General features: G+C 40.9%; 1 protein-coding gene across 1 annotated transcript in view; it reads right to left on the bottom strand.

The window, feature by feature from the left end:
* Nucleotides 1-2,340: 2,340 nt before the first annotated feature.
* The window catches only part of FOXO6 (forkhead box O6), a 102,293-nt gene continuing 84,557 nt past the window's right edge, over nucleotides 2,341-20,076 (bottom strand). The window contains exon 2 of the mRNA XM_066572601.1: nucleotides 2,341-6,251. Coding sequence (XP_066428698.1) covers nucleotides 4,872-6,251 — 1,380 coding nt within the window. The 3' untranslated portion in view covers nucleotides 2,341-4,871. The remainder of the gene's footprint in view (nucleotides 6,252-20,076) is intronic.

Raw genomic sequence — 20,076 nt, forward strand, 5'->3', positions numbered from 1 at the left:
TGCACGCATTTCTTGCACACAAAAAATAAGACTTGCTGTTGCATATTTGTGCACTAAGGGCTCCATAGAAGTCTAAGGGAAGTAAAATGCAAAAATATGCACAATACGCTGCGCAATTCCATGAAAAAGAAAATACATCAAGACCTCATTAGGCGAAACCTCAGGCACACATGTGAACTGGCTCTGCGTGCCCAAAAAAGTACAGTTCTATGTACAGACATGCAAGGAAATAGACCTTGTTCACTGCGCAAATACTTTGCACTAAAGCAAGCGGATTTGTGCATACTCTCGTCTGAAACCGCTCTTAAACTTGTGTTGAATTCCTTTATAATTCCATGTTCACCTGGGAGTATTCTAGTCACAATTTTGCATCAGTATTTATAAGCTAAAACCAGGAGTTGGTCCATAACATGCACAGAGTGTAAGCTCTCGCCTACGACCTGAAGGTTGCAAGTTCAATCCCTGCATGATTCAGGTAGCCGGCTCAAGGCTTCCATCCTTCTGAGGTCAGTAAAATGAGAACCCAGCTTGGTGGGGGGTAATAAGTAATAATAACCTGAAAGCGCTGCAGAATAAGTTGGCGCCATACAAATACCAAGATTTTATTTATTTATTATTTTTGATGAGTGTTTTAGTTGACATCAGGTCTACTAACCCAAACTCACAATGTCATAGAGATCTATGATGCTGTGGGTTCAAGTCTGTAGACCTGCTGTCGGGCTTGGCAAATATGCACTTGTAATATACTAGATTGAAAGTGTCCGTTATCTTACAAATACTAATGCAAAATACTAACCAGAATTCTGCCAAATCAAAGAGGCCTTAGTGTCCAGGAGAATAACATTAAAAATATCACTATCATATATGTACATATCAACAGTGTATATCTTTAACTAGATCTGAATAAATAATGGATTCATTCTGTATTTGTTGTGGGAAGTCTGGAATTACGAATTAAGGTACAATGGTCAACCCTTCACTCCTCACAGGTAGCAAAGAATTTCAAGAGATACGGGTTGTTAGATTGTCAGCTCTGATCCTGTAGAAAATCGGTACTAGCTTATATTTCATTCATATATATATTTATATTATGTGTGTATTGATCAGTTAATGCTGTCTTGTAGGGACAGAATTTTAAAGTGCATGTCCTATATGGGATTTCATTTACATAGCAACAATTTGCCTCATATAGAAATGAACAAATGAAAACAGTAGTATTTCCCAAAAAGTGCAGGTGTGTGTGTGAAAGGCAAAATCACTCATTCTTCTTGCACAAATATTTGTAAGGATCCTTTATGTGGCGTCCTACAGATGCTAAAATGTAGCCAAATTATGGTTGTGTAAAACCAAGTCAAACATCAGCAGTTGCATTGTAGTATTTATCCTCCTTCCCAAAACATAGTGTGCAGAAAGACAAAGTTCTGTTCTAAGAAAAACTCACTGCAGCAGCATATGAGACCTCAGTTTAAAAGAATATTTAAACTCAGTTCACTTACGTTTTTCCAGACAATTGACAGTATACATCTGCAACCAATAAAGGGGTATCAGCATGTATGCTATGTAGTGTCCACAGGCTTTTTATGTAATATTTGAAGCGTGTAAAAATCAGCATTAAATTGTTATAATTAACAGGAATCATCCTGCTATATTGTTATTTCCTGTCTACTACATTTATTGTCAGGGCCATTGATATGCAACTATTGCACAATTGATCAATAAAGTGGGTCAGATGACCACATTGTGCAGTTAAGCTTAATTTGAAGTGGAGTTCCCCAATAACTTCTCTATCCCTATTCTTGGCTTCTGCAGTGTGGTGCTGGTTAAAGCAGCAACTAAGTGGGTTTAAATCCAGTATTCCTTGTTTACTTCTGGCACCATATTCTAGTCAAGCCTGTTCTCCAGTGTAGTCTTGTTCTTATGGTTTATGTCTAGTTCAGTCCTTGCTTTGTAAGCCTTGTGGTTTTGTCTGCTCCTTCCCTGTTTGTATCTGCTTGGTCTTCTTTATAATTCAGCTTTGCTCTGTTTGGCTTTCTTGTCTCTGGGTCTTAGTGCCCTCCCATTTTTTATCAGGAATAGTGTTTTACATAGAATTTGCCATTTGGGATAACTGAGGATTACTGATAGGGGTCCAACACCTTACTAAATGATAGCAAGACATTGGACCCTCACAAATCAAATATTGATGACCTATCCTGAGAATAAATCATCAATAGTTAAAGTCCTAGACAACCTCTTTAAGTGCAAAACGCCTTAATACCATTTACACATATGATGCATGAGGTATGATCCATTATCCACACCACCTTTCTCAAAAGTATAAACAAAAATTTCTTCCACCACTTTTTTGCAGATTTCTGAGCCATTTTATTGTTCATATACTGTCAGCAAGTATAGCATCTTCCACTATTTATGCATACTGTAGTATGTTGCAGCTGGGGACTTTTGTAAAGTTACCCAATAGAGCACTTCTCACCTGCAGTGCTGTCAAGAGCATACAAAACATGTCATGAATTAAAATGACCTTTTTGTCCTTTACAATTTCTTGGGGGTTTACTTTTGGTACAATTCATCAATAATCTATAATTATCCCAATGATAGCAGAGATTTGTGTAATCCTGGGCAAACAATGGAGAATGCACACATATCCACCAGTTACTCTTATTTATTTCCTTTTCCAACATGGCATGGGAAATGACCTTCTATGACCCAACTTCCAACTATGAGCAACACGGCTGTTTCTATTTCTTCTAGATTTCACACGTTCCCTAGTCTGTATAGTTGTAGTTCTATATTGAATTAAAGTATTTCAAATATCCATAACCATTACATTGGCTGCAGCACCATGACAGAAAACTATGTGTAACTTCATTCAATGAAAATGCCCTTTTTCTACCATTCTGAATGTGGGTGCTCCCATCTAACTTGTTTGTGCTGTATAGAAGAACAAAAGTGCCAATTTCAGTAATTGCCTGGTTTTAGTATAAGTGAAGAGAAGGCTGTTAATAAATAGCAATTCATATAAAGCTAGTCATTGAATACTACTAAAAAGTGCAGTGTATCTTAATGTCTTGCATTCATCATGCCATCATCTCTGCTCTCAACAGTTGTAATTATTTTACAGAAAGAAGGGATATTTTGTTAGTTCGGTTTCAGAAGACTGTAATGCAATCACATTATCATAGCTGCAATACCCAGACTGTATTCTGTTCTACAGAGAGGAACTAAAATCACAATTGATCCTATGGTGATCAAAGCCTGGTGCAATAGAATCATGGGAGGTCTAGACATTGTGGACGTAATATGTGGCCACATTATAGCCATCTGAAACTTGCCTAATTATGGTGATAATTTCATGTATAAATATAATGTGAAACAGACCAACCAGTGAAAGCTAAGACAAGGCTGCTATGGTTTTATATCTATCATTTGTTTTACTTTGTTATGTCAAATAACTTGAGTTTGCCTTTTGAGGGTATTTTTCATGTATTTCCGTAGCATTTTTCACAGCATTCATTTTGTGTTTTTTTTCCACAAAAATTTGCAGAAAACATATATTTCTACTATTTAAGAAAAAATACCACGTGAACATACCCTTGAAAGACAAATTCAGCTCTAATAGATATACATTTTTTTAATTAACATTAAAAGAGGAGAATAGTTCAACTTTTAGAAACGTTATCAACCCGCTAATAGCAGATTTTTAAAACTAAAAGCAAAGCTAGTTTTGGAAGTGTAAGAGTTGTACAAAACTTGTTATGTCCCTGCTAATCCTCTTCCTCAGAAATTCTTTGCATTCAGTCCTCAAGGAACCAAATCAGGTCATGTTTTGAGGAGTTCCTATGAAGGGAACAGCTATAGCAATTACTGATCTAATGAACCTAATTTTTGCTTTAAAACCTGTGAAATCCTCAAACCTGACCTGTTGGGGATTCCTTGAGGTCTGGTACTGAGAATTCTCCAGATCATGTATGATCATTTTTAAGCTTGTGTTTTAGCAAGTGATGTGGCATCGTTCAGACCTAAGCCCAGACATACACGTAAAGATTTTCTGTCAAAAACCGTTGACACGGCAATAATTCATGGAAGGAAAATTCTTATATAAGTGATAAATCTGAATAGACATCATATGATAAAGTAATCCAAACTGTTTTTCACCAGCCATTGGCTCTATGTAGCGCTCTTTGGCATATGTCTATCTGTACTACTTTTCCATACATGTGCAAACTTTCCCCATCTTTAATGACTAAGACAATTATGTAAATTCATTGTGTGACCAGACATTAGCTATACACATAGATAAAGCACATTTCACAAGAGAATTGTCATAGTTCATATGCTGGCAGATAATCTTTCTGGGTTTTGTTACCTCCATATTGAAACTTGAGTATAAAGAATATCAAGGAGCATGTAAAATTAGGACCATACAGAAGATGTAGTCTAGTGTTCAGACTGGCTTACACACCTTAAAGGGACCCAGATCTCATTTGATATGTAATGAGATATACAACCCAATGTTATTTATTGATGTGTCTTATACAAAGTGATATATCAGAATCTAAACTCTGCTATTTTGACATTACAAAATAAATACACTGTTATGAATACGCTTAACATAGTGCACAGGAACTGAGATTCCTTTCTTCGGGAAAAAAACACTTCACAACTTATCACCTGTTAGAATGGCCCTTTTAGTGGGAACAAACTTGACTAATTTACTAAACTTTATTAATTTACCATCCAATAGGAGAAAGACCCAATTAAAACAATATAATATATCAACCAAACATTTACTTATGTCAGATAAATATCTGTCTGATTGCCTTGAAGGAAATGCCTCTAACCTATCATTACAAATTGGCTTTCATTGCAACTTAACCTTGTACCCAGCTTTGATTTGCTGACTGTGCTGTGGCAGCCATATTGAACCCTCCTTGTGGTGGCAGAGCTGAGTCAAAGTTAAAGTCCATCTCGTCATTATCCATGAAGTCATTGAGAATAATCGATTCCACATCACATTCTAAAGTACCATTAAACATATCTAAGTCTAAGTCTGTTGGGAATCTGTCCTGATTGTACACTTGGGGATGATGATGATGGTGGTGGTGATGGTGGTGATATGCCCCTTGGTATGGCCCTTCCAGCAGGCTTCCATGTCCACCTTGACTACTGAAATAAGAGTGATGTGGAATAGATGACAAGCCACAGGATTCAGAATTTATCAGTCCACTTGAGCTAGCTAAGGCACTGTTGTTTACAGAGCAGTGATGGTTGAGAGTTGGTGGATGATACAGGTTGTGGCTTTTTACCAAACTGGCAGAGTAGGGCACTGGTCCTGAGTCACAATTGTTTAGCATGCCTGTGTTCTGCCTATGGTTACGCTGTGGCCCCAGCATAGTGGATAAACCTGGATCACTCTGCACAACTCCTTCTTTATGTCCATAGGACATGGCAGTGAGGAGATCCTGGAGGGATGAATTTCGGTATGTACTGCCTGGAGAGAAAGCAGCTTGCTTGTTCTCTTGGATTGTCTGCATGGGTAACCTCCTCATCATTCCCATAGCTGGCTGACTATAAACAGTGCCGCAAAAAGCATTAGAGCTGTTGCTTAAAGTTGGGCACTTGGATGTGAATGAGAATCCAGGACTGCGTTGGCGTAGGGCAGCAGCAGAGTTCACACTATAACCATCCTGGAGCTCATCTAGTAAATGATCTGAGAGCGCCTCACCCATACCTATATTGCCACTGAGTTCCGCAAGCCGTGGCATTTCAACTGAACAGCGGGCATTAGGAGACAGGGCACTAGATGGACTGGGATACATGAGAGGGGAAGAGGGTGTCACCTCATCATCGTCTAGATCATCTGGCTCATCATTTCCCAAAATGGGTGAGAGCCTTCCACTCATACTCCCTGCCACAGGATTAGCTCTGTTGTGAAATTCAGCCCAAACATCGAAGTCATCACTGGTGTGAGAAGATGGACTTTCAGACCACTTTGCTTGTTGAGAAGAAGGGCTGCCTTCCACTGTTGGCTCTGGTGCAGCCTGCACTTGCTGCTGCTTTTTCTTCCCTGTTTTGCCCTTTATCCTTAAGAACTTTCCACTTGTACTGTCCATAGAGGCCGCTCTCCTCCGTGGAGTCTTCCCTGTCTTTCCACCTTCTGGGTTCAACATCCACCAAGAACTCTTTCCTGTTCCTTCATTTTGAACACGGATAAAGCGTGTATGTAGGGAGAGATTATGTCTGATGGAATTCTAGAAGTAAAAAGAAAAAAAAAGTTTAGAGGAACTGTAAGTGTAAAAACTTAAAATTTATAACCTACAAGATCCAGTCTTATCTAATTTTAACATCAGATATTCAAAAAAATTATGAAAACTAACATACCAGAAGTGTTTGGAGCAGCCAGTAACTAACTAGATGTCTGTGATAATATTTCATTAAGACATTCTACTAATCGTTAAAACATTGGGGCAGTAATAATATACAAAATAGGGTATGCTTAAAATATGCTAAAAAAGTGGAGACTGCCTCTTTCTGCTTTAGGGCACTCTCACACACGGCGAAGGTAAAACACCACAATTTTTACCGCCATTTTCAAACACATGCCACAGCATTCACAGAGCTTTTTAATGAACCCTATTATTGTGATGGGTGATAAGGGGAGTTAAAAAGCACGAAAACCCGCCAAAATAGAGCAGTCCTGTGGGCTCATTCTGGCCTGTGTAAACGCACCGTAACAAGGCAAACATGACATTGTTGAGTCCTAAAATGCACCAGATTTATTAATAGCATGCAGCAATTTTGTGGAGCAAAATAATTGTGTACACTAAGTCAGCTTCAAGCTAGTGTATTGAAGAGAAAAGTATCTTACTTCCAGTTATAGAAGTTTCTTATAACAATAATTAAGACTATGAAATACATTGTTTCAGTTAAAGTCATTTTACATTGAAGAGGTTCTTCACGTAAATGTTTATTTTAGAAAAATCGGATTTATATCTCAGTCTGGAGGATTGATGCAACTTGAATACGGCCAAGATTTGTTTGCCCTTCTCTCCTGTCAGCTTTTTCATGGATATATATTTTTTTTCTAGAAAAGCACAGAGGCCATGTAGAAAATAGTAAAGGTACAATATACTCACCTGTTGCATGCTCCCGCCACTCTGGTCCCCCCAGTCTCTATTCACTTCTGGGTTGAGCACTCACATGCCTGTGTAAGTGCATTACAGCTGCAACCAATCACCAGTCTCAGTGGTGTGAAAAAATCAAAAATGATCATGCTAAGATCTGTGATTGGCCACAGCAGTTAAGCGCATAGATGGGCATGTGACTGCTCAACCCAGAAGTGAGTGGACATTAGAGTGACGGGGATCAAAGCACTAGGAGGTGCGCAATAGTTTAGAATTTTGGTTCATTATTTTCTAAGTGGCCAGTGTGCTTTTTCCTTTAAAAATGTACCTGCTGAAAAACCCTTTAAACCTGAACAGCCTAGTCATATATCACAATCTGGTCCCATAGGATACTATGCCTAACAACCACTGCTCTTTCATCTTTAAATTGAGGTAAAGACATTCTTTGAGATTATTTGACCATAAATCTTTGTAAAACTGCAAGTTGCTATATACAAAAATACAACTTTTCCTCTATTTTAAATATGATATTGTAACCAAAGAATTTAATTAAATAGCCAGCATAAAAATAGTTATGTAAGTTTAATAGAGTTGAAAGTCGCAGTGGCAACCTTAGGGTGACTACCCACTAGTGTTTTTTTTTTCCTCCGCTGCGAATTCGCTGCGTTTTTTTTTCCAGATGCCAATGGGACTTTCTAATGTTAAATTTGCAATACAGCAAAAACGGCAACTTGCATTTTTGCTGCGTTGCGAATTTAACATTAGAAAGTCCTATTGACATCTGGAAAACAACCGCAGTGAATTCGCAGCAGAAAAAAAACGTTAGTGGGTAGTAGTCACCCTTTGTCTGCTCTTTGAATCATGACTTATGTATATGCTTAATATGGTCACATGTATTTGTGCAACATTGGTAAAGTTAACTTATGGCATCAGTATTGGAAATAATAGTAAGCGTGATATGCTCACACCACAATATCTGGGAAACAAGTTTTGTAAATTGCGATATATTCCTCCTTGAGAAAAAACATTTATACGAAGCACAGTATTATTTTATATGACATGTTGAGCATACATAAGTAATAAACAATCACGCTGGTATAACAAGTAGACATGGACAAGGGTTTAAAAATGCAGGAGGAAATGTGCATGTATGCATGAAGACATTTAGAAGTATTATGAATTGCTGTCTGATCGTCAGCTGCTTTCAGTCGATCAGCATTGCTAAAACTGTTCTTTACAATACTAATTGCCAGAGCCAAATGATTAATTGGACTCTTTACAAAGTGATCCTACTAAATATGCTTTTAGATGAATAACAGGCACAGTGTGCAGTGAAAACTTTGAAGGGGGCGCAGCATAAAATCAGCACTATGGATCTTTAATTCTCAAGATCGGAGGGGGTTCCAGACGTCGAAGCCCTATGATAATAGAAGGATGTATATTACTGTACATGCCTTTTGCGTAGAGCTGTGTGGAAAATGGAACTGAACTGTATATACTGTCTGAATGTGTGCCAAAACTGCACTATTTCTGCACGTAAATCTAACGAAAATATATGGACATCAGCCTATATGCCAAACATTTGCCTCAAATGCGATGTCAACTAAGTGTTTCTTGGACTGGCCTCTACACATTATGGCGTTTTACAGATCAGCAGTGAAGTAGGCATCTGTATTTGTTCCTGAAAACTCTTGAACAGCTTGAACTTGATAGACTTGTGTCTTCATGACCCACTGTATGCAGAACGTAGGTTGATTTCATCTGTAAATGATCTTTAGAAGCAGAGGTACACTTTAACAAGGTATGCCTTTTATCATCTTTGGAACAACAATTTGTGGCAATTGGAGGTGGTGATCCGGAGATAATCACTTGCTAATGAGCTTTTTTGTTACATTATCAGGAACTTTGACTGGAACACTGTGCAAAGGCATAGCATGCATCTTATGACTAAATGCCATTTAATATCTATAAATTTGAATTTCATGATCTGAAAATTGACAATATTATTTACCAGATACAAGTATTTCAAGGCTTTGAAAAAAAATGGCAAAAAATGTTAAAACAATAAAGAACTTAAAGACTAACTGCACTTTTTAGAAAACTTTTGACATGCCAAGCAATATGTTAAAAGTTTTGATCAGCGGGAGTCCTGCTGCTGAGACCCCAGATGATCACTGAAATGAAGGAGCTGCAGTGCTCATGGAAGCTCTATGTGCCTTTGGATGTCATTGTTACTTATTAGCAGCACTTGACTACTGAAGATGGATGCATAGATGTCTATAGAATTCAAAGTATCAGTCTTCTGTTCTCAAGAGGAACTGACAAGCAGCAGTGACATCCAAAGGGGCAGAGTGATGAGAAGGGGTTCCACTGCTGCCGAGTTATGGAAAGAACATACCTCATTGTGCTATGCTGTTTATGTAATTACCATTGACCACTCTAGTTCTGGTAAAATCATAAGGCAGGGTACTTGGCTATTTCTATCCTCCTGACTACACCCAGTCACTGCATACAGAGAGGTGATGGACCCATACTGTGGATATTCCAGAGATGGGAACACAGCTTTAAGATGACGATGTCAGATTTATAAATAGTGGTCTAGACAACCTAGAACAGTTTTAGTGAACAATCAATATGGTTCAATATCAAAGTTCAAAATGATCCATAACATGTGAATATGTGCATGGGTCTTAATAGGTAATGTTAATAATTATCCATCTGAAGTTACAAGGTGCATTGAAGCTAGCAATGATCCCATTGATTATCCCCAACATTACTGGTAAGGTATTCTCCAACCTGATCATACATTCCCTGGTCTATCTATCTACTGTATGTATGTACAGCTTGCTCATAACGCCAATTAGACTGAAAAATAAATGTATATACTTTAAGCTATCCCTTGTGATAACTGCAGGCAGCCAGAACTATATCAGTTAAGGCTATCTTTCACCAGGTTCATGCTGCCCGAACCACGGGTAACATGAACCCAAGACAGATATGCACAGTGTCCTCATGTAAGTGTTCTTCTGAAACACTGCAGCATTTCAGAATAAACACACTTTGAAGCTTACCTGTTTGACTTCTGAGTCAAAAATGCTGCCCGCTTTGGGCTCTTCCTGCCCACAGCATGTTGGCTTATAGCTCCTCTGCCACTTTTGGTATGCATGGTGCAGCCTTTATGACTCGACAGCTCCATTCACAAGTCAAACAGGCAAACTTCAATGTGTGTTTAGTCTGAAATGCCGTAGTGTTTCAGAATATCAGTTATATGGGGGCACTGTGCATATTTGTTCCAGGTTCATGCCGCACATGGTTTGGCCAGTATGAACATGGTGACAGGTTCCCTTTAAGATACGCCTACAGTCACACACTCCCATTTCCTGGGAGATTGTAAGAGGTTTTTTTCTCTCATATCAGCTTCTTGGTTTCAGATACTTTTGCTCTTTAGCTAATCTTATTCCCTAAAAGCTCTCCTCATACACCTTATTGCACCCCATTATTGGTATTATTTTGCTACTATCAATGTAATTAAATACACAGTCGTTGCAGTATATAGTGCAAAAGGCTTTTAAGTAAAGCTTTTATAACCTACAAAACTCGAAGTGACACTTCTGTGTATGAGCACAGTGCCAAAATAAAATCTGATGTCTATTGAGAATTGTTCGGAAAGTGTAGTGCGGTTTGTTGCAGTAAACTTTGAGCAAGAATATTATTACTTATCTTCTTCAACTGTTGAAGTTAAAAAGGGGAGGGACTTAAGCCATAGAATAATAGCTAATAAGGCTGACTGATAAAAGCTTTAGTTATCTGTCCTTTATGGTAATACATTCAGTATTCAGTCAAGCATTTTCTAATGGATCCAGTAGAGATATCCAGCATGTAAACATGGCTTCATGCTCTAACCGTGAAAAGAATACTGTCAGCAATAGTAGCAACGTCTGTACACTGTAGTTTTATTGTTTTTTATTGTGAAAGGGGAATTCCGGCGAATCAAAGTGAGAGTTATATGCTTCATAATGCAATGACCTGTGCTCCCCTTACTGGTCAGGCATGCTCAGTGCCTTCAGATTCTGTAATGACTACACAGTTTGTACACTTGTGAATCCGCACTCGTCAGTAAGAGGCAATGAGGCATTGTGGGACATGTAGTTTTTGCATTCCCCAGTGGACTTTTTAAGTAACAATGTGAAAATCTTAAGCTGGCTAGAAAGCAGCCGTTACGCAGGTTGGCAAAAAAAAAAGGTTCTGGAGTTCAATTTGAAGATAAACATTTGGAATAGTGGCAATACAATCAAAGAAGATGAGTTACCAGCAGCATCACTTCATTCCAAGCTTGTGGCAGGACTTGTATGATGCAACAGCCATTCAGGAAACTGAACACTTTCCAGACATAGGATCCGATAGTACGTAGAAATGGCAGCTTGATAAAGAAGACCATTAAGGTTGAAACGTTGCTGTCTGTTTTATGTCATGGGGAAATAAAAGACGTTTTTATATTGACAACTTGGATGCTGCCATTTCTACGTACTATCGAAATAGTGGTAATAAGTGGAAAGGTTATTTTAAAAATGTTGCTGAGTCTCCAGAATACCGCTTTAGGCCCCTGTTCATGGTTTGGCCCTGGTAGTGAGGCGTACATCCTTTCAGGTTCATGGTTCTGAGCTGAAATACTAAAAAAACATTTTTTTGTTTTTTTGCCCTTCTATAATCTAACATTCATAGCGTTATGATTTTTATATCCTCATTGCTGTATGACTATGCATTGTCGCTTTTCTTATGAGAATTGAGATTTTTTTCAAGCATTTTGAGGAGATTGATCTTTCTTTATTTCACACCATGGACATATCAGCATAAGTAGTATAACACAGTATGTTAGTAAGGCCTAAAAGAGACATATGGATATTTCAGCCCAATGTTGATAATGTGTTTATTGAACAACTTGTTATGGATATTTGTATCAAATATACCAATGATTTAGGCTGGGTTCACACAGGGCGGATTCCCATCGGAAATCTCGCGGTTTGGCTGCAGCAAAAACCGTGAGATTTCCGCCGGGAGAACCGCCGCGGTGCAAGCCGCGGCGGCTTTGAAGCGGCTCGGCCACATGCTTTTCCGTTGCGGCCGGCTCTCCCATAGAGAAGAGCGCGACCGCGATGTAAATAAACAAAAAAAAAAAGTAAATAGACATGCTGCATCTTTTGAAACCGCGGCTGCGGCGGCCGCAGCCGTGGTTTCGACCGGATTTACCGCAGCAGATTAACCGTCCCGTGTGGACGAGATTTCTGAGAAATCTCATCCACATGGCTGGCTAATCCCGAGATTAGCGGCCGCGGGCGGATCTGCTGCGGCAAATCCGCCCTGTGTGAATCCAGCCTTAATGTTATGTGACTTTTTTCATTGTGTTTATTGGGTTTTTTTGCTCGTTTTTAACCATTACTTTTTTAAACCTCATTTAAGTTTTTTCTTTCTATCTGTTACGCTGTATCTATATGCCATCACAATAAGCCTATTTATGCACCAGGAGGTCCCCTTCACTTTGTTGTACTGCAGTTCATCTTTTTCCAATACCAGCCAATAGTGCAAATGTGCAACTGTCAATCACAGAACTTGTCCAAATGCAGGAATCACCTTTTATGTACACTTTAAGGTTAAAGAAAGTAATTTATCTGAAATCTAGCACCTTATGCTTCAGATCCACAGACCCCAGCAAAATAACATCCCATAACAATGCCACGACTTTGCATGCTGCATTTTTATGTTCCTTCCTTTCCACCCAGTACACTATTCCCTTCTCCGTGTAGTTCCCATCCCCCATGACCACATGCCCAGTGTGTCTCTTGTCGCATAGCTAAGACATGCTAGAGGCTGCATATTACAGTGAATTTAGTAGTCAGTAGATGTATACTAAATGTTCTGCATCAATCCCCAATCTTATATATCAGTAGACTATTAGAAAAATGCAAAGAGAATGCTTAAAGCTGTGTTCCCACAGAGCAAAAACTGCTTGCGGCTGAAACTCACCCAGCCATGGCTGCCAATAGTCGCATGATCTTGTCGACATTATCAGCAAGATTGTTGTTCAGCCATTGGCTGCTGCAGTTGGGCAAGGTTTCAGGCGCAAGCATTTTCTTCTGTGTGGGACCACAAACTTTGCTATGTAATTAGCCTTTTCATTGCAAGTACCTGTAAAGATTTAATTCACTAAAAGAGCAATGCAAGGGCTTGTTCAAACTTTTTGTCATGCAAGATCACTTTTATTTGCAATTACATGATGAATAGTAGTTGTAGGAGCATATTTACATACTGCGACAATGTCAGAATGTGATCAATAATAGTCATTTCACTTAAAAAATTGTTGTGTTAAACCCACCAAGGCATACCAGTCTTCACTTTAAGTAATGCTTATGTAACATAGTAATATAGTGTTTTAGACTGAAAAAAGACATGTCCTTCCAGTTCAGGCTATTTTTCTGCAATGTTGATCCAGAGGAAGGCAAAAAAGCCAATTTTTCTCACTTTAGGGGAAAAAAATTCCTCCCCAACTCCAATCGGGCAATCAGAATAATCCCTAGATCACCAACCCCTCTGAAGTAATTAGTGACTATAACATGCAATATTGTTACACTTAAGGAAGGCATCCAGGCCCCTCTTGAACTCTTTTATTGAATTCACCATCACTATATCCTCAGGCAGAGAGTTCTATAGTCTCACTGCTTTTACAGTAAAGAACCCCCTTCTACAGTATGTTGGTGTAGAAACCTTCTTTCCTCTAGATGTAGAGGATGCCCCCTTGTTACAGTCACAGTCCTGGATATAAATAAATGATGGGAGAGATCCTTGCTGTGACCCCTGATATATACTCATTGTCGAAAAGAATCAAGTGCTTAGAAGAAGTTGTCAGGATGAAATGAAACTTTCTATGCGTGATTGTAACATTGATATAAATAAGTGATTACAGTATCAAAGCAGCAGGTTCATTTATTGTGGAAAACTGAATACTTGAAGGGAGGCTCTAGTGCCTTATTGTACTGTCTCTAGCTTGGATGCAAGATGTGATACAGATGGGCATGGAGGCATACAGGTTCCTTATGGTATTCTATGGCATATCACTTCACATTTGCTGTAACTGAGCCTCTAATTCATGCAAACGCATAGGTGGTCAAAGTTGCATTACAGATGGTCCCATACATGTTCTATTGGTAATAAATCTGGTGACTGGAAAGCCACAGAAGTGTGACAGTGTTGTGGAGGCATTCCTGTGACACCCTTGCTGAGTGCAGCTGAGCATTAACTTGTTGAGAAATCCCTCTTGGAAGCCCCTCTATGAGAGGAACACATGTGGCTGCAGGATGTCCTGAACAAATCACTGTTCTGTCATTGTTCCTTGTACCACTACTTGGGGTGACCGACTGTCATATGCGAAGGTCTCCGCAGACAATCACACCAGCAGTGGGAGCAGTGTGCCAGTACACAGCAAAGGCAGGATTGAGGAGCTTACCCCTAGGTCTCCAGACATGAACCTGATCGTTGTCAGTTCCCAAATTAAACCTGGATTAATCGCTACTAAAGACAACCGGGTTCCACTCTATAGCACTCCAGTTTTGTCGTTCATGAAACTGCAAACAGAGGCAACGGTTGGTAGGTGTCAAAGGCAGTACGTGTTATGGGCGCCATGAAACCACACTGCACTTTGTCTAGGTTGATTTAGCGATTCCGGTATTGAGCACAGGGGTTGAACCTGTTGACCCTGGAGGTCACTTCCAAACGTATTAGTGTATCTTGACGCCACCAGCAATAGCTGGTGGAGTCAAGATTGACAGGGGGGTGACACCCCCTGTAGCTGATTGGCTGTGCACCTTCTTGCTCACAAGGTCCTGGAAGGGCAGTCAACGGAGCTAGGAAAGGGAGTGAGCGGCCGCCGTGGGTGCAAGCAGAGTTCCAAGTAGCTTCCCCGGCAGTGGGCCACAAAGCAGAAGGCGACTGTGTGCTAAAGTGTTGCAGCAGCAGGGTAGCACGGAGGCGACAGATAATTACGGCAGCCAAATCGTACTTCATAGCCAGCAGTCAGCGGGGGTGGTGGTGGCCGGCCAGCAGGGAACTCGCAGCCGGGGTCGGGCACGGAGCTCACAGGCTGCGGCCGCAATGGAGCTCTGAATCGCAAGCCGGCACGCAGCGCACATCTGCTGGCCGATAAAGCCGGCTGCAAGCATGGACATAACAGCAGGAAGGGAGCTGTCATGCTGGCAGCCAGTTGGCATGGATGGCAGAAATGCCGGCAGGGACTTTGGGTGAGACACTGCCTTGTCACCATCCATGTCTGCCTGCACTGCTTTACGCTGATGGTTACTTGTCATCTTTGCCTTTCATTATTACATATGACATTAACAGGTAATAATGTAAAGCAAATAAAGCAACTGAACGTTAGCCTAGCACCTTTGTGCCTTGGCCCTATCGGGAGCTAGAGGTGTGGCAGGGGCGTACCTCCTGTCACACTGCTGGCTTCCAGTGGCGTCAGGATACACAAATACCACTTCTATATCTACACAATATTTTTACGTTAGAAAAAAAGCTCTTTAGCCAAGCGCCTGGAAATGGTTCCGACAGACACAGAGGCCTCTGACGATGGCACCACCTCTCTCTCAATGGTGGACAATGAAACAGTTGGAGCTGCTCATACTGTCAGATGATCAGATGATCCTCTCTAGTGGTGGTCTTTCAAGAGCCTGAGCCCAGTAACCTCGTGTGTGTGCCCTCACTCATCCACTGGTCCCAACACCTCTTAACAGTCCAGTCAGTAAAGCTCAGGTGGCAGACAATTTGTCGATACAACCATCCAGCTTCTTGCATTCCAATGATGTGCCCCCTCTCAAACTCCGTCAACTATGCAAAATCTCTTTGGTTGCATCATAGAGACATCATAGTGGTCAGCAAGTTCTACACAGTCAGAAAAAGAGATACACTGAACACGAGTAACCGCTGAGAGCCTTTTTATAGGTCAAAGGTGGAGCCAAATTTAGGGCCTCAGGAATCAAGACAGTTCATCTAATCACACCACAACTCTAAACATGTATATCTGCCTGAGATGTAACTCTATGCCAAGTTTTTAAGCAGAATGACAACTTCTTCTAAATCCTTGAGTTTTTTCAACGAAGACTGTATTTATACATAGTTATTAAGTCACAACTCAGCTGTATTTTTTTCCAATCTAAATAACCCCAATTTTGATGACCTCTCTGGGTATTGTAGTCCGCCCATTTTATTTATTAAATTAGTTACCCATCTTGGAACCTGCTCAGTGCCCAAAAGTGTACACAATATTCCATGTGCCCCTACAACTCTTTTGATGCACACTTTGATCCTATTTGCCTTCACAGCAGCTGTCTGACACTGGTTTCTTCAGTTAGGTTTATAGTTAACTAAATTACCCAAATCCTTTTCCATGTCAGTGTTACCCAGTGGTTTCCCATTAAGGGCTCAGTCAGAGGAGCGTGGTTTACATGCTGCTAAGTAACGTGTAAACCATGCTGCTGACATGCAGGGATTATGCGCATGAATGGGCTGTACCTATCTCTACAGCATGCCTCCACACCTCCCATAGGAGCCAATGGAAAGCAGGCTGGACAGTGTGCACCACAGAGCTGACAGGCAAGTCGGCACTCACTGTCCGTTCTTTTTTAGAAGCGCAGATTCTGTGCTTCTAAAAATGGGTCAGTGTGAGCGCTTCCATAGCAACCTATTGGTTGCTACAGAAGTGTGGTTTACATGCTACTGTAGCAGCGTGTAAATCACGCTCGTCTGACCGAGCCCTTAGTGTGTAATAGTGACATGTATTTCCCCTGCCCATGTGTATAACCTTACAATTATCAATGCTAAACCTCTTTTGCCACTTTGCTGCTCAAGTCCCAAACTTATCCAGATCCATTTACAACCACATTCTGTCCTCTCTTGTGTTAATAATTTTACATAGTTTTGTATCATCTGCAAATACTGATTTTTTTACTGCACAATCCTTCTATCAGGTCATTAATAAATATAGTAGTAATTATTAGGAAATTATAGTACCAGTATTTCTGGTGGCGCACACAGCTGTGCTATATGGTACATGGATTATGATCCCCATACATCACGCACACAGCTCTACTACATCCATCCTGACCCCACACATTACACACACAGCTCTACTACATGCATGCTGACCCAACACATTACACACACAGCACATTGCATACACAGCTCTACTATATGCATGCTGACCCAACACATCATACACATAGCACATTACATACACAGGTCTGCTACATTGTACATCCATCCTGACCCCACACATCACACACATACAGCTCTGCTATTCCACACATCACCAGACTCCGGGTTACAGTGATCACCCCTAATTATGTGATTACTGACTCCACCCACACAGTTGATCACAGGACGGTGACGTCATCGCAGGTCCTGGTAGTAGCTGCTGTCAGTTTATCCAGTATACAGTACTTTCTACCAAACTGCACAATGGCTTCTCCCACAGCAGTGACATCACCACAGGTCCTTCAGCCCACCAGATCTCTTTTAACAAACTGCACAATGGCTCCTCCCACAGCAGTGATGTCACCACAGGTGCTTCAGCCCACCAGATCTTTTTTACCAAACTGCACAATGGCTCCTACCACAGCAGTGATGTTACCACAGGTCCTTTAGCACATCAAATCTCTGTGGCTGTGGTAGGCTGGTGTCTTTTGTCAGGACTGCTGAGTTGTGTCTAAGATAATAACGGCTTAGTTTTATTCTCAGTGTGTTATTATTGTCCTCCTCTTTTCAAGAGCACTAACTGTGTTGTTCTTCTGTCAGTCAGGCTCTGTGTTTTATACATGTTGTAGGACCTTTGATTAAGTCGCTAGGGGGCGGAGCAATGATGTCACCAGGGGCAGAGCATGAGAATCACTCACATACTAACTGACAAGTGGTCATTAGTGGTTTGACTAATAGGAATAAAGCCCAGTACTGACCCTTGTGGTACCCCACTAGTAACAGTAACCCAATCAGAGTATTACCACTAATAACCATCTTCTGCTTTCTATCACTGAGCCAGTTACTTACCCAATTACACACATTCTCACCCAGACCAAGCATTCTCATTTTAAATGTAACATGAATTCTCGCAGTAAGACACCAGATGGCAGCCATCTTCTTTAGCTGCAGACCTTTTGTGAGATTTTGTAACCAAGAAACATCAAACCAATCCATTAGAAAGAAACCTGTCGGGGGGGGGGGGTTCATGCTGGCAGAACAATGGGCAGCATGAAATAGCGTTAGGCACCCACATGACAGACTTTGCCAGGAATGGATAGAAGAGTCTTGTGGGCAGCTTACGCGAGCTTCTTCCCACCCAGCTGGGCTTGACTGATATGTCTCTTCCTATGTGCAAACACAGACCTATCAATGCTGCGGAACAGGGCGGGGAGAAGGCTGTCAGGAAGCCGCTCAGCAGACACTTCTCCTGACTCGGTTTATAAACTATGTGTTCTCTGAAACGCTGAAGAGGTTTTGTACACCATAAATTATCTGACTGGTGCCCATCAAATTGTTTCAAATTCTTTTTATCTATTTATTTTTAAAGCACCACGAGGGTGATTTCACACATAGTCTTTTCTGCAAAAATACCTTCTTTTTTTGCTGGCAAAAAACTCAGCCAAATGTTTGCAAAATACTATATGAAAAGCCCTGTAAACAATGAGTATTTTGTACTGCCGCTTGTGTTTTTTACAGTCCATGGTGTATTTGGCAAATGCTTTGGGTATTGAGTTTTTTTCTGATGTTTTTCCACAGCCATCTTTTTAAAAAAAAAAAAACAACTTATGCACGGGAGAATGAAAAATGCTACCAAAAATGGCACTGAAAAAGGCAGGCATCTGTGCTTGCAGAAACAGTGCCACTCCTGTCCATGGGCTGTTTCTGGTATTGCAGTTCAGCTCCATTCATCGAATAGGGATGAGAGGAAATACCAGACAGGGTTCATGGGCAGACATGCTGCTCTTTCTGGAAAAGTAGTAGAGCCTTTTTTCAATCCTTAAGAAACCCTTGTATTTCCAGGGCACTGTTCATATGAAAAGTGTTTGGTGAGCATTTTAAGGCCTCATTCAGACAAGCGTGTTTTTTGCGCACCTATAGGCCATCCCATTGAAAGCAAAGGCAACCCCTGCAGAGATTTTCGGGAAGGGCTTGAAATATAAGCCCTTCCTTGAAAATCATCCTTAGCTGCTGGGAAAAAAAATTATACATCACCTAGCAGCGCTGTCGGGGCTCTGGCGCGTCTTCTCCCCGGCTCTCCAGCACTCTTCTGTATTATTTCTTTTGGCCGGGGATTTAAAAATCCCCACCTCTTGGAAACGCTGCCTTTGATTGGCTAAGCGCAGGGACCAATCACAGCTATTTAATCATTGAATTGGCAGCAGCGCCAGTCCCCATTGAAAGCAATAGGATAGCATTGCACTCCTCTGCCACAGCTGTGACAGCTGTGGCAGGGGATTCTTTCATTCCCGCAGGGAGTACTTTCATCAATGGACATTGTGATGAGAGGACTGTCACAGTGCTGTCACAGTGTTCAGTGATGAGGGGACTCCGTGCAGGGATTAACGAAACCCTTGGGGAGTCCTCTAATTCTCGCGGGGACTAAGGGGTTAACAGCGGGACATTTAAAAAGTGCTTCTAGCCAGAAGCACCTTTTAAATGCCTTGCTGTAAGCAGCGGGGAAGCTATTGGCAGCGGAGGAGTTACCATGAACTCCTGCTCCCATAGGAGTCAATGGAAACTCCTGCAAAATGCGCACCTATGTCCTATCTTTTTTAGGTTTGCACTGTTTTGCGCTTCAAATTCTGCACATATGAACACTTCTATAGGAACCCATTGTCTCTTTTAGAAGCGTGCATTATGCACGTGCAAAACACACGCTCATGTG

This window comes from Eleutherodactylus coqui, chromosome 1 (genome assembly GCF_035609145.1).
Source record: "Eleutherodactylus coqui strain aEleCoq1 chromosome 1, aEleCoq1.hap1, whole genome shotgun sequence".
Classification (NCBI taxonomy): Eukaryota; Metazoa; Chordata; class Amphibia; order Anura; family Eleutherodactylidae; genus Eleutherodactylus; species Eleutherodactylus coqui.